This window comes from Mandrillus leucophaeus, unplaced genomic scaffold (genome assembly GCF_000951045.1).
Source record: "Mandrillus leucophaeus isolate KB7577 unplaced genomic scaffold, Mleu.le_1.0 Scaffold458, whole genome shotgun sequence".
NCBI lineage: Eukaryota > Metazoa > Chordata > Mammalia > Primates > Cercopithecidae > Mandrillus > Mandrillus leucophaeus.
In genome coordinates this window covers 1,034,899-1,048,735 of record NW_012104898.1, presented here as the reverse complement: position 1 = coordinate 1,048,735, position 13,837 = coordinate 1,034,899, and the positions used below count along the sequence as shown (strand labels likewise).

The window sequence follows — 13,837 nt, the reverse complement described above, 5'->3', positions numbered from 1 at the left end:
TTAAAAGGATAAGCGCTAATCATCTATTTTGCTGTAGATCCCATGGAGGCAGCATTAAACTAGCACCTCTCTTTGCATCCTAGTGTGGAATTATGATCAAGCACACATTTCTCTTTATTTTTAAATTGTGTATTTTTATCGGCTTCTATTTTCAAACATTTACCAGTAAAACAAATGAAACACTTAACACCATCAATAATATTGATAAATTGTCCTAAATCAGGTTTCATTAATGTAATCTGAAGACAATGTCACTTGAGACTGTGTACCGATGTATTTACTACTATGTGCTCTTACGTAAAATAATTGATCGAATTGTTATCCAAGTAATTAATGAAAAAAATTACATTTGCCTTGATGACTAAGATCTGTATTTAGAATTTTTCTTTGGTTGGGAAAATCCAGGAATTTTGTTTTTTTTTTCTCATTGCTTTTGAATGTGGACTCAGAATTACTAAAATTATATTTTGCTATAGTATTTTTATATTCATTTAATTTAAAAATATTTATTTTGAACAATTCAAAATAGTTTACTTACCTTAAATATATCAGTACTTTTGAGATTTAGAAGACAGTTTTTTTATATTAGTTCATCTGATTTTAATATTAAATCCAGAAATTATTGTATTTACTGAATACAAGATTAATGATGAAAGTAAGCTAATTATGTGATCGAGAAAAACCATCATTTGTTATCTGTGAAATAATACATCACTTGGTAAATAAACTCTTTGAAAGGATTAGTGAGTCTTCTTTATGAAATCAAGGTCGGTATTAAACTTAAGAGAAGAGCATGAAAATTAGGAACATCCAATAAGACATTCCATCCAGAAAGGAAAGTGACAGGATACCAATTTAGCAAAATAAGTAATTTCAGAAAAACGGGAAGTAATACAAAAGTAAAAGGAATTATCCAGAAAGATCAGATTAAATGCCTAAATACTGTAGCCTCAGTTATTACATATTTAAACGAATAATTTAGATCTTAATTATTTGTACATTAAAAAGGGCATTCAGTTAACCAAAACTTCCCCCTTTTCTGTTTAAAAGTTTGTGTGATTCATTTTTGCAATATTTCTTTGGCTTTGCTGCTGTTATGACTGCTGGATATATAAACAATTCCTGTGCTCTCTAGGGAGCATTTCTAATACAAGAAACCTTGAAACATACTAAAATACTAATTACATGGCTCAAGAAATACCTACCTCTGGAATCACATTTGCCAAAATGAGAACTTTTGAAAGGTGTTCCGTATCAATTCCACTTTTTCATTCTTCACTTAGGATAAAGATCTGTTACAACCAGGACATATTATTATTATCTCATTTATTTCTTTTCTTTCTTTTTTTTTTTTTTGAGATGGAGTCTTGCTCTGTCACCAGGCTGGAGTGCAATGGCACCATCTCGGCTCACTGTAACCCCTGCCTCCCGGGTTCAAGTGATTCTCCTGCCTCAGCCTCCTGAGTAGCTGGGACTACAGGCACGCACCACCATGTCCAGCAAATTTTTGTATTTTTAGTAGAGATGGAGTTTCACCATGTTAGCCAGAATGGTCTCGATCTCTTGACCTTGTGATCCCCCTGCCTCGGCCTCCCAAAGACCGAGGATTACAGGCATCAGCCATGTTGCCTGGCCTATCTTATTTATTTCTTATACAAATCCTCTAAGGTATTTCGGCCAAGTCCAAGTCCAAGTCCAAATCCAAAGCCAAAACTCAATCCTGGCCCCAGTGATTTTAAATCTAGTTGTCTTTCCAGGGTTCCCTAATGACTTCTGTGTTTGTTTTTGTTTGTTTGTTTCTTTTCCAGAAAGACCCAGTGAGCTCTCTAGAAAATTTAGAGGAAAAAAAGTTTCCTGGAGAGGCCTCTATACCAAGCCCTAAACCCAAGCTTCATGCAAGAGATCTCAAAAAGGAACTAATCACGTAAGTAGTGCCCAGTGCCATGCCCTCGAAGATTCTGGAACGAAGATTCAAGTTCATGACTTAAGAGTTACAATATCCTGGCTTATACAGTTGACGTTAGGGTGATTTCTACCAGTCAGCAATTAAACGTTAGACATGCACCTCACCTGAGCTAAGAGGGTGTACGTGGTCATATGCTAACAGAATTAAAAACCTCTTGATTAAAAAACAAACTAAGATAACACAATTAGAGTGCTTCTTAACCTGATAACCATTGACCCGCAGATCTAAGGGTTGACTTCGAAGACTCTACCAACCTTCTGACGCTTGATGTAAATAGTTATTTGAGCAAGGGAGTTACTGGTTTTCATCACATTTTCAAAGGGGTTCTGAGGCCCAGAAGAGTTTAAAGGGCAGGGTACCCGAAGGCAGTAAGTACGAGTTATGTACTAGTGGGTGAATGAGTGAATGAAATGTAGGAACCTGTTTCCCATGTATCATTAAATATTAATCAAATCTACTCATATGTAAATCTATTTAAAGCTGTCAGTTAATGAGAGTTTACAGCAAGGAGTAACGCGTCCACTTAGGACAGGCCTGTACCCTCTCTTCTATATCCCTCATCAAAAATATGTTTAAACTTTTCAAAGAAAAAAAACTGTAAAAACCTCTCCTGACCCAGCTTCCACCTGGACTCTCTATGTCCCCTTCCTTTTCCAGCTGAACATATCCAGAAAGTTGTTGCTACTGTGTGATGCAGTTTCCCTCCTGAATCTTTCCCAGACAGCTCTCCAAGGACCTTCCTTCCCTCAGCATCCCCTTCCCCTGTCAGGATCTTGGTCCTGGAGCCTCCTGTTCCTACTTGACAGGCAGCAGGATGCCACAGAACTGATCTCCCTCCTGCACAATCCATTGTCTACACTTGGCCTCTAGGATGCCTCACCTCTGGACTCTTCCCTCATCTCACTGCTAGCCCTTCTAGACTCATGTGTAGCCATCTAAAGAGTAGGGTGCCTCTAAGCTCCATCCTGGAACCCTTCCTTCCTGCTATCTGCACTCACTCTTGCTGAGGACTCCTTGGCTGCCACCGTGCTGTGACCTCCACATGTCCACCCACCACCCCACAGGAGCAGTGAGTGCTCCCCTCCCCCAGCCTCCCGCTTTGTGCTTCTTGCTTCCCCTAAGCACTCCAGGAATTAGGCAGGGCCTTAGGCCTGCTGTTCCCTCTGCCCAGAATGCTGTCCCCAAGGCCTCTGCAGGGCCCACATCCTCTCCTCCCTCAGCACAGCTCTTCTCTCAAACATCACTTATGTGAGAGGCCTTCAAGCTACTGTGCTTCCCCACCCCCAGCCCTGATGCTCCCATTCCCAGATCTTTTCTTCACTTCCCTCCCCTCTATTTTCTGCCTCCCTCACCAAGAACAAAGCCTCAGAGGGCACGAAGTGGGTGCTGGGGGTCTTCTCTCCTCTGTCTTTGCTCTCTACCTTGTCCGCATCATTGGTTCCTAATATCTATTGTGCAACCTCTTATTTCCCCTTATTTCCTCTTCTCTACCTTGTTCACACCATTGGTGCATGATATGCACTGTGCAACCTCTTATTTACCCACCTACATGGACAGTGACTTGGGAGCAGGCAATACATTTCAAATGCAGGTGCCAACGACAGGGCCTTGCACATAGTAGGTGTTCAGTAAAAATTATTCCAAGTCTGTCATCGGATTGCCCTGTTGACATGTGAATGACTTTAAAATAAGCTTGACTCTGCATTCTCGAAGGATTTTGTAGGCAAACATTACTGGCTGAAATAGCATGCTCCCTTATAAACTTGATGTCTGCCTGGGGCTTGGTAGTTGATGGTAACGGATGGTTCCAAACATGCTGGAACTTAAATCGGATTGAACACGGTTTCAGGTTCAGTGACTTGAGACCTTAGAAGTCACTTCTAACTTTTTAGAAATTTCTTAGAAGCCACGTAGGCCAGCCAGACACCTTTTCCCACGTGGACCTGCTGTTAGAAACTTTTCATCTTTGTGTGTATTTTTTTCCATGTGTTATTTTTAATATCTTCAAAAATGGCAAATTTTTATCCTTCAAAGGTAGATTGTTGGAAATTGATAAAAGTCATCCCAAACTAAATGTAGTATAAAAGATTGAAAATTAACCTGCAATACCATTTTGGGTCAGAAAAATGAAGCATGATTATTTTGCAAAGGGTAATTCTCCATGGTGTGAAGGTAAATATAAAAGAGGAAGGATTTCAAAAAGATTTTGAATGACTTTTTGAATATAATCATTCCAAAAATTCTTAAGAAATTACTCTCTCAGAGGCCTCATAGTTCATCCATTTTATTTTATTTTATTTATTTATTTTGAGCCAGAATCTTGCTCTGTTGCCCAGGCTGGAGTTCAGTGGTATGTTCTCGGCTCACTGCAAGCTCCACCTCCCAGGTTCAATCTCCTGCCTCAGCCTCCCGGGTAGCTGGGATTACAGGGGCCCACCACCACACCCAGCTAATTTTTGTATTTTTAGTAGAGACAGGGTTTCGCCATGTTGGCCAGGCTGGTCTCGAACTCCTGACCTCAGGTGATCCACTCACCATGGCCTCCCAAAATGCTGAATTCCAGGCGTGAGCCACTGTGCCCAGCCTAATTCATGCATTTTAGACAGGGTGAGTGCTTTAATGGCTATCACTTATTTGCATGTATCTGCATTGGTATATTTGTTTTGTAAAAGTCATACTACATTCCATGTCACCCTGTCCTTATTATATTATGCTTTGTGTTTCTAACAGTACCTTGATTACTTACCAAAAACTTTGTTTGGATTAGGACTTTTTGGATGTCACTATTTATCTTAGAATTTCCTTATGGTTTCAGTGCCACTTATTGAGAAAACTAGCTAGTTTCTTTCTTCCAATTTTTATATTTTCATCTGGAAACTTTCCCAAAATACATCACCCAACTAATATTGGCACATGTCATTATGTAAGATATTTCACTCTAGATTTGGAATTTAGTCTAGCTATCAAAATTCTAAACTGCAACTTTTCCCTGTATAACGTTGTCTCCAGTTCTTTCATCATTTCTTGAACTTTTAATACCACCAAACTTAAAAATAAATTATCAGCTAATTAAATGCATATTTTATTATTATATTTTATAGGTAATTTATAGCTGATGTTTAAAAACCGCTGGCACTTCTTGGCTTCTCCTGGCAATATTAATGGGAGTAACTTAAAAATATAAAATAGGCCAGGCGTGGAGGCTCACGCCTGTAATTCCAGCACTTTGGGATGCCGAAGCAGGTGGATCTCCTGAGGTCAGGAGTTCGAGACCAGCCTGGCCAGCATGGTGAAACCCCATCTCTACTAAAAACACAAAAATAAGTCGGACGTGGCGGTACATGCCTGTAATCCCAGCTACTCAGGAGGCTGAGGTGGGAGAATCGCTTGAGCCCAGGAGGCAAAGGTTGCAGCGAGCCAAGATTGAGCCCCTGTACTCCAGCTTGGGTGACAAAGCGAGACTCCATCTCAAAAAAAAAAAAAAAAAAAAAAAAAAAAAAAAAAAAAATTATACATATATACAAAATGCAATGCTGTTTTTAACACTAGGTGGCGATATATTTCTAAAGTGGGAATTCCCAGGCAATTGAAACACCTCTCTGAATATTCCAGTTGTATAATGTTCAGAAAAGATTTTTTTACATTTAGTGAGTGAATGGCACTTGCAAGATAACTCAGTCAAAATGTTAATAACTGGTTTTTGTCTTTACTTTCTAACATATATTTATAGCTTTTACAGTATTTTTCTGATATCTCATCCAGGAAAAGGGACGGGGAAAGGAGACAGAATGACTTAGCTTGGATCAGACCCTGAAAATCAACCATTCCTTTGAAAGACGGGAATGCTGTAACTCTTATAGTTTCTTTAGATACCTGAAAATGATTGGAAAGTGGATCACAGGAATAAAAATACTTAGAAAGTGAGAACTCAGAAAATACAGGAATAGTGTTAGTCTATCCCAAAATGTCCCTTCAAAAAGCTAAAACCTGTATTCTGTATATCTGGATAAGGCCTTGCTTTAGGCAGGATGTCAAAAAAAAAGAGCAGATGCATGACTGGCATAGTTGATGTTCCCCTCTGATTATTGACACAACCGCAAATAACACTGAGTAGGCTGGGGTTCACCTGCTTATTACAAATGAGTGACTTTCGAACACCGTCAGAGGAAACTAAATGACTGAGAAACCAAGGAATCTATTAATTGTGGAAGAAAACTGCTTCCTAACTACCTTCTTGCATGATTATTATTATTTTAGAGACGGGGTCTCACTCTGTCACCCAGGCCGGAGCACAGTGGCACAGTTATGGCTCACTGAAACCTCGAACTCCTGGGCTCAAGCAATCCTCCTGCCTCTCAGTTTCCTGAGTAGCTGATTACATTATTTTTACAACACACATAAGGTGGACAGGACATGACCAGGTTCTGAGATAAAATGAAATGCAGGGGCACAGATCTTAATGGAGTGAGATTCTTGGCAGATGGCCTGAGAGCCTATTCTTAGGCTAATGGTGAATTAGCAATTGTCTTTGCTGGCTTCAAGCTCTGGTTGAAATTGCTTGAATGCTTTACAGACTGAACTTCTTGCCTGTTTCATACTGTCAGCAACTTTCCCATCTAAAATGTCAGTTTACATTTTAGTCAAAGGTTTTCAGTGTTTTCTAAAATGTTTATAAAGTTACCAGGCTGCCTTGCTCTTAAAAACTCACAAAAATTTCTTTCTGGAATATGTCATACAATTGGTGCTGGTATCATAGTAAAGCGTGGGTTTCTAATATTTATTTTTTGTAACATATGTATTTTTCTTTTTCTTTTTTTCTTTTTTTTTTTTTTTTAGACAGAGTTTCACTCTTGTTGCCTAGGCTGGAGTGCGGTGGTGCGATCTCGGCTCACCACAGTGTCCGCCTCATGAGTTCAAGCGATTCTCCTGCCTCGGCCTCCTAGTAGCTGGGATTACAGGCATGCGCCACTGCACCTGACTAATTTTGTATTTTCAGAAGAGATGGGGTTTCTTCATGTTGGTCAGGCTGGTCTCGAACTCCCGACCTCAGGTGATCCACCTGCCTCCGCCTCCCAAAGTGCTGAGATTATAGGCATGAGCCACCACGCCCAGCAACATATATATTTTTCAAATGAATTGAAACATCTTTGATTGCTAACTCACAACATCACTAGGACATCACTTTCCCACATCAGTGGAATCAAATAATCGAATGTGATGTTGAAACAGATACCTAAGGAAGTAACTCATCATGCTATGATTTTTAGTTTTCTTTTAGGTAGTCTGCTGGTTCTTATATAATATAAATCCTTGATACACTAGCTTCTGCATGTCCTATACTGTGTTAACTTATCTGGCACAGAGAAGCTACCTCCTCCATAATCTACTGGGCAGAGGAAATTAACCTGTGAAATTCGCTTGTCTCTAATGATGTATTTTCTATTGACTCAGCTGTCCAACACCAGGATGTGATGGAAGTGGCCACGTGACAGGAAACTATGCGTCTCATCGCAGGTACCCGATGACCTCATGTGCAGTCAGATTTTCATGGTCTTGTTCTATTTTAAATACTTATTCTCACCCTTTCTAGCTGTGTATTATCTGAAGCAGGAAATGGAGAGTGAGTTGGTTGGGTTTTTGGTTTATTTGGTTTGTCAGAAATAAAATTATGTGATATAAAAATCATGATTCTTGATCAAAATGGTTTTCTGATCCTGTAGTCCGGGTTATGAGTGAAAAGTTGACTTCATGTCAGGCTTTGGTTCTGTGTGGCTTGAGGACTCATGTGGAATGAGGAATAAATACAACAGAGTGACTCAAATAGACTATTTGCCCCAGGGAAAGTAATACCCTCAATCCTGGGCAAATAACAAATTGAGGCATTTGAGAGATTAAACAGTGCAAAGGGGCTGCTTTAATCTTTCCACCTACTATCTCCATTGATGGGATTTGTCTTCCCTTTGGAAAAGCACCATCACCTGGTTGTGCAGCAGGAACGGACTCTGTGTGTGGGTGATCATTGCATCCTGAGCATTAGAGCTGGGGAGTCTCATTGGGCTAAAGTTATTCATTTGATAAACAGAAACTCTGAGTCTACGAGAAACAGTTGAAGTGCCACCGGCCCAGACTGGTGAGAAAAGAAAAGCCAGATTCAAAGCCAGTTATATTTTTTCCCAATCCCCAGTCACCAATAATTTAATGTATGTTCACGACTCAGGACGCCATTTGACTCAGATTTGTATATGTCAGTGTTGTGTTGTGTTTTTTTCCTCATCCCTCTCTAGTGTTTCTGGATGTCCTTTAGCAGATAAGACTCTAAAATCCCTCATGGCTGCCAACTCTCAGGAGCTTAAGTAAGTGCGGGAAGCGTGGCCAGCTTACCCTTCGTCCACACGGTAGGACCCTCTCGTTCATTGCCCATTCATTGCCCAAGTGATCAGCAACAAGCAGTACGTCCTGCCTGCTGAGATCACAGCAAGGGCACTTTCTCACTAAAGCGCTGGGATGACTGAAACAAAATCACTGTAATTTAATTTAGTTAATTTGCTTGCTTTGGGAGCTTTGTATTGTATAATATTTTTTAAAAGAGTGATGTAATAAACACAATACTTTTTTCTGTAAATTTCAGAATCTATGTATTAAATCAGACCTGTGAAGGTGTCATAAAGCATACCTGCCATTTAATGTTAAGGAAATTGCATAATTCTTAACCTGCTGAATATTTTGATTCATACAACTGCCTTTCACTTTGGGTGCCAAGAACAGTTTGGGCTCATTCCTGCCTCATCTACAAGATCTCAAAGTCACATATATATTAACTTTTACTTAGTGATTTCATTTTTCCTGCTCATCTTCTTTTAATACATTTGTTTATTTTCATATCTTATTATAGTACATATAGAACAATAAACATTTATAATCAACCTTTTACCTCCTTAGAAATATGATAGGGCATAAATTTTAAAAGATAAAGAAATAGGATTAAACAAAACTAATTAATTTCTTTTACAAATAATAAAGTGTTAGAAAAAGTGAGTGTTGTTATATCTACTGGTAAAACAATATACGTAGGTAGCAGCATCAGCGTTTGGTGTCTAAAACACATGTAACATTTCATGTGTTATATTATATTAGAATATATTATATTATATTATAATATATAAAAGAGTATTTTTTTAGTGTTTTGTTAGTCTTTCACTTTTTCAAGTTGTTTAAAATATTTTTATCTAAAAATTTTTAAAACTAAGTTTATGAAAGAAGATGTGATAATGGACAGACTTGAAAATTTGGAATCTTAGTACCAAAAATAGTAAAAGAAACTATGAAGTATACTTTTCTCATTTTCTTTCTTTTTTCTTTTCTTTTTTTTTTTTTTTTTTTTTTTGAGATGGAGTTTTGGTCTTGTTGCCCAGGTACCCAGGCAGGAGTGCAATGGCACAGTCTTCGGCTCACTGCAACCTCTGCCTCCCAGGTTCAAGAGATTGTCTGTCTCAGCCTCCTGAGTAGCTGGGATGACAGGCATGCAACCACCACACCCGAGTACTTTTTGTATCTTTAGTAGAGACAGGGTTTCACCATGTTGGCCAGGCTGGCCTCAAACTCTTGACCCCGGGTGATCTGCCTGCCTCAGCCTCTCAAACTGCTGGGATTACGTGAGCCACCGTGCCTGACCACTTTTCTCATTTTCAGTGTAAAGTACAATTTACTTTGTCAGTGTGGATTTTAGAAGTCATTTTATTGACTTGCAGTTTTCTAGACTAAAATATAAGTAGTAAGTAGAAACTAAGAATTAACAGACTGAAGAGTGAGATGTACCAAAACATCTTACCGAATCAGCTCTACATTTCTACATTGCCACATCTTAATTATAGCTATTGGGTCTCTTAAATATTTTCTCTAAAACTAACTTCTAGAAAAATGTGGGTAATACACTGAAAATATGTAAATTTAGACATCCTATAGCAATACTCATTACTTAATATTTTATGCAGCTTTCCAATAAGTAATGTCTGTGGTTTTTTTCCATAGATATGTTTTTTCCATACAAGAAAATCTCTTCCATGCAAGAAAAATCCAAGAGACATTTTATTGACTTCTTGTTTAGATACTCATGGAGAATGCCCAAAAGCTGTTGTTCAACACAGATATTTCCATATCAATATGCTATAAAACCACTTTTTTACTAAAACATGTTAATAGAGAAAGACCAGCATGTAAAACTTTCTTATTATGGAGGATACATATTATGTCTTTAAATGGTTGATAAAAGACTCAATGTAGGTTGCTCTGGTTAGCCAGAAGAGATGCGTGCTCATTTTATATTACATTTGAAAAAAAAAAAAAGGCATTTATTCCCTATTTTCTGACTCAGACTTGAATATAAATGCATTCTGTGAAAGTTCAGGGGAATTGAATTGAAGAAAAGGGATAGTAAACACATTTTTCTTTGGATTATCGTTTTTCTCAAATGGAACTTTTGATCTGAACCACAGTGTGCATTCAGAAAAGCAAACATTTTGTGATGGCCTCTAGTTTTTGTTTGTATTTGGGATTTTCTAAAAAAGACAGCAAAAAGATGAAAGTCTACGTAAACTTTTATATTTAAGAATATTTTGAAACCTATTCCTAACTAGCATTCCTAGTAGATATTGGATTCCCTGTCGTTTTTCACTTTTCTCATTCCAGATTTAATGGTTGATTGTTGATGTAGTTATTGATGGATTTTCCCCAAAGACTGTTTAACTTGGGCCATGAGGCAGGACAGACCAGGTGCAAATTATTGAGGTTCTTTGGTAATCCCATAAATGTTCCAAGTCTCTGCAGTTCACAAGTATCACTGTTGTTCATCTGAAATCAATGGATTATCATAGTGGCACAGCATATCAGAGAAAATAAATTATTCATAAAAATCATTTGGAGGCCAGGCATAGTGGCTCATGCTTGTAATCCCAGCACTTTGGGAGGTCGAGATGGGCAGATCACCTGAGGTCAGGAGTTTGAAATCAGCCTGGCCAACATGGTGAAACCCTGTCTCTACTAAAAATACAAAAATTAGCTGGGTGTGGTGGCGTGTGCCTGTAATCCCAGCTACTTGGGAGGCTGAGGCAGGAGAATCACTTGAACCTGGGAGTTGGAGGTTGCGGTGAGTGAAGATCACAGCATTGCACTGTAGCCTGGCCACAGAGCAAGACTCCATCTCAATAATAATAATAATAATTTGGAAAAGTTTTCTTTTTGCATAAAAGGTAAGAGCTTTGCATGACGTAGACAGAAGTCCAGCAATAAGTTGTGGACTGATTTTCAAGTCCCTTCTATATGAGGTTTAAAAAAAAAAAGTATAATAAATAACAATTAATCCATTGTCGCTCAGTAGTCATATATCCTAAAAAATATTTAAATTGATTATTAACCAAAACATAATTACATTTAAGCAAAAACAGTCTCACACAAAAAGCAGCTCATTGTTTTTAGTTATGTTTGGCTGTGTGACCCTGCCTACTTCCATGTGAACTGCAGAGACTTGGAACATTAATGTGATTACCAAAGAACCTAAATAATTGGGGTGTGACCCCCGCTCCCTCCACTACAACTTCTCGGCCCATGCTCTCTTCCTGTGCCTTCCAGGTGTCCAACCCCAGGCTGCGATGGCTCGGGGCACGTGACTGGAAATTATGCTTCCCACAGAAGGTAGGATTAATCCTATTTCTGAGATGTGGAAATGAACTTGTCGGCAGCAGTCAGAGAGATCACATAATTTTGTTTTGTTCTTTGTTGGGTCCCTATTTCAGCTTGTCCGGATGCCCTCGTGCAAGGAAAGGTGGTGTCAAAATGACCCCTACCAAGGAAGAAAAAGAAGACCCTGAACTGAAGTAAGTGCAACAGTTGAGACACGGGGGTCAGCTGTCTCTTGTTGGCAAAATGGGAGGGACCTTGGTTGGGATGCAATTGAACATAGATTGAGTTTCAGGGAAGGTGTACCCTATTAAGTATAAGTATGAGTCAAACTATTTGGTGGTTTGAGAAAAGTTTCCAATTTATAGCTACATTTCCACAGCTCTTTGATAATGCAAAAGATTTTTTTAAACAATAACAGTTTCACACGTTTCTCAATTGTTTTAAAGGAAAGTGGTATTGTGGAAGTGCTATACAGTAATAAATATGGCAGGGAATTAAAGTTTTCCCCTGAAACTTTAATTTTGCTTAAGGAGAAATTATATCTAAATTGAATTCCTTCCTCTAAGGAAGGTCATGGATGATATATGCAGATATACACGTAGAAGTTTAAGTTGTTTTCTTAACAACAGTTCTAAATGCAATATTTAAACATTTAGAAACCCAAATTCCAATTCTATGAGTAATGTGCTATGTAGCATCTGTCAAGGCAGTTAACGTGTTATACGTTTGGTCCTTGGAAGCAACATAACATAGTCCTTATGTGATTGGCTCTAGACCTAAAAAGTGTGGGCATGAACTTGGCTCCACTTCTTATAAAATGGGCGGCAAGTTACCTGAGCTCTCTAAGCCTCGTTATTCCTCATCTGCAAAATGGGATAATACTACTCTCTACCCAGTAGATTGTAGTGAATATTAAGTGAGATAATACATGAAAATCGCGTAGCTCAGAGCCTGCTTATGCAATGCTGTTTTGCTAGTTATGTTGGCATCTTTTATTAAAACTCTATAATTGCATGGCTTGTTCTCTGGAGAGCATAGGACTATCACTGCCTTCTTCCTGGCTGGTAATGTCTCTGCTTTCTCTCTAGATGTCCTGTGATAGGGTGTGATGGCCAAGGTCACATATCAGGTAAATACACGTCACACCGCACAGCTTCTGGTTGTCCTCTGGCTGCCAAGAGACAGAAGGAGAATCCTCTCAATGGAGCCTCCCTCTCCTGGAAACTGAACAAGCAAGAGCTACCACATTGTCCCTTGCCAGGCTGCAATGGGCTGGGCCATGTAAATAATGTTTTTGTCACCCACCGAAGGTAACATGAGTTTTCTGTCTTTTTGTTGTAGTGTTGTGATCGGTTGTCACCTAGGCTGCCTTGGGGAGAGGGTTGTGAACAACCCCCTAAAGATTGTTCACTGTAACAGTTGAGATATCATAACATGAAGTTTTGTTATATAGATATTGGATGAGCATGAAGAATGAAAAATGTTATTTTCTCTATTTCTTAAAATTACTACACAGTTTTCAAGTGCTCTAGAAAATGTAGAGTTGGTCTTATTTGTATTCTAAAATATTGCTTAGGCTGCTATTTCTTAACGGTTCAGTCATTTAATGGTTTACTTCAGTTCCAAGTGGTGATATCTCTTCTATTATGTTATGTAATTGCAAACTTTCACTTTACATATTTATAGAATTCCCTCTGTCTTATGGACTGGCTCAATTTGGGGCCAAAATTGTAGTTACTTTGCTACTGGGAGGGTGTGACTCATCCGCAGCAGCCAGAAAGAAAATGACACAGTGACTGCAAAGTGAGCAGCAGGATACAGGAGATCTGGAAACCCTTTTATAGTTCCCAGTGACTGCATTCCTTTACCACCGAGGTTCACGCATTCAACCAAGCCCTTTGTTGGGCAATAGTGATCTTTGTCCAGCTTTTTGGTTCACATTCCACCTAAAGGAAAAGATTAGAAGCTTCCCTACATACTTCTGCCTCCAGTGGGGTCTTGTCTCATCTTTTGGGTCACTGTACATGATGCTGGTTTAAAATCCAATGAAGCTTTAGGAAACTATTGATGTTTTGTATATGAGCAGTGTAAACATTGAGCAAAATTGGGGCTTTTTGAGATTTTGCTCAGTTCTAAAGATTTATATGGATGATATCAGAAAATAAAGCCTTCCAGGAATTGCTTGTTTGAAGGTAT

The 13,837-nt window shown here is 38.8% G+C and overlaps 1 protein-coding gene across 4 annotated transcripts in view; it reads left to right on the top strand.

The window, feature by feature from the left end:
• Positions 1–13,837, top strand: part of ST18 (suppression of tumorigenicity 18, zinc finger) — a 325,337-nt gene that overhangs the window by 279,617 nt on the left and 31,883 nt on the right. For all 4 annotated transcript variants that reach the window (XM_011994467.1, XM_011994468.1, XM_011994469.1 and 1 more), the window contains 6 exons: positions 1,809–1,924; positions 7,418–7,480; positions 8,251–8,319; positions 11,591–11,653; positions 11,755–11,835; positions 12,730–12,951. In XM_011994467.1, the coding sequence (XP_011849857.1) occupies positions 1,809–1,924; positions 7,418–7,480; positions 8,251–8,319; positions 11,591–11,653; positions 11,755–11,835; positions 12,730–12,951 (614 nt within the window). The remainder of the gene's footprint in view (positions 1–1,808; positions 1,925–7,417; positions 7,481–8,250; positions 8,320–11,590; positions 11,654–11,754; positions 11,836–12,729; positions 12,952–13,837) is intronic.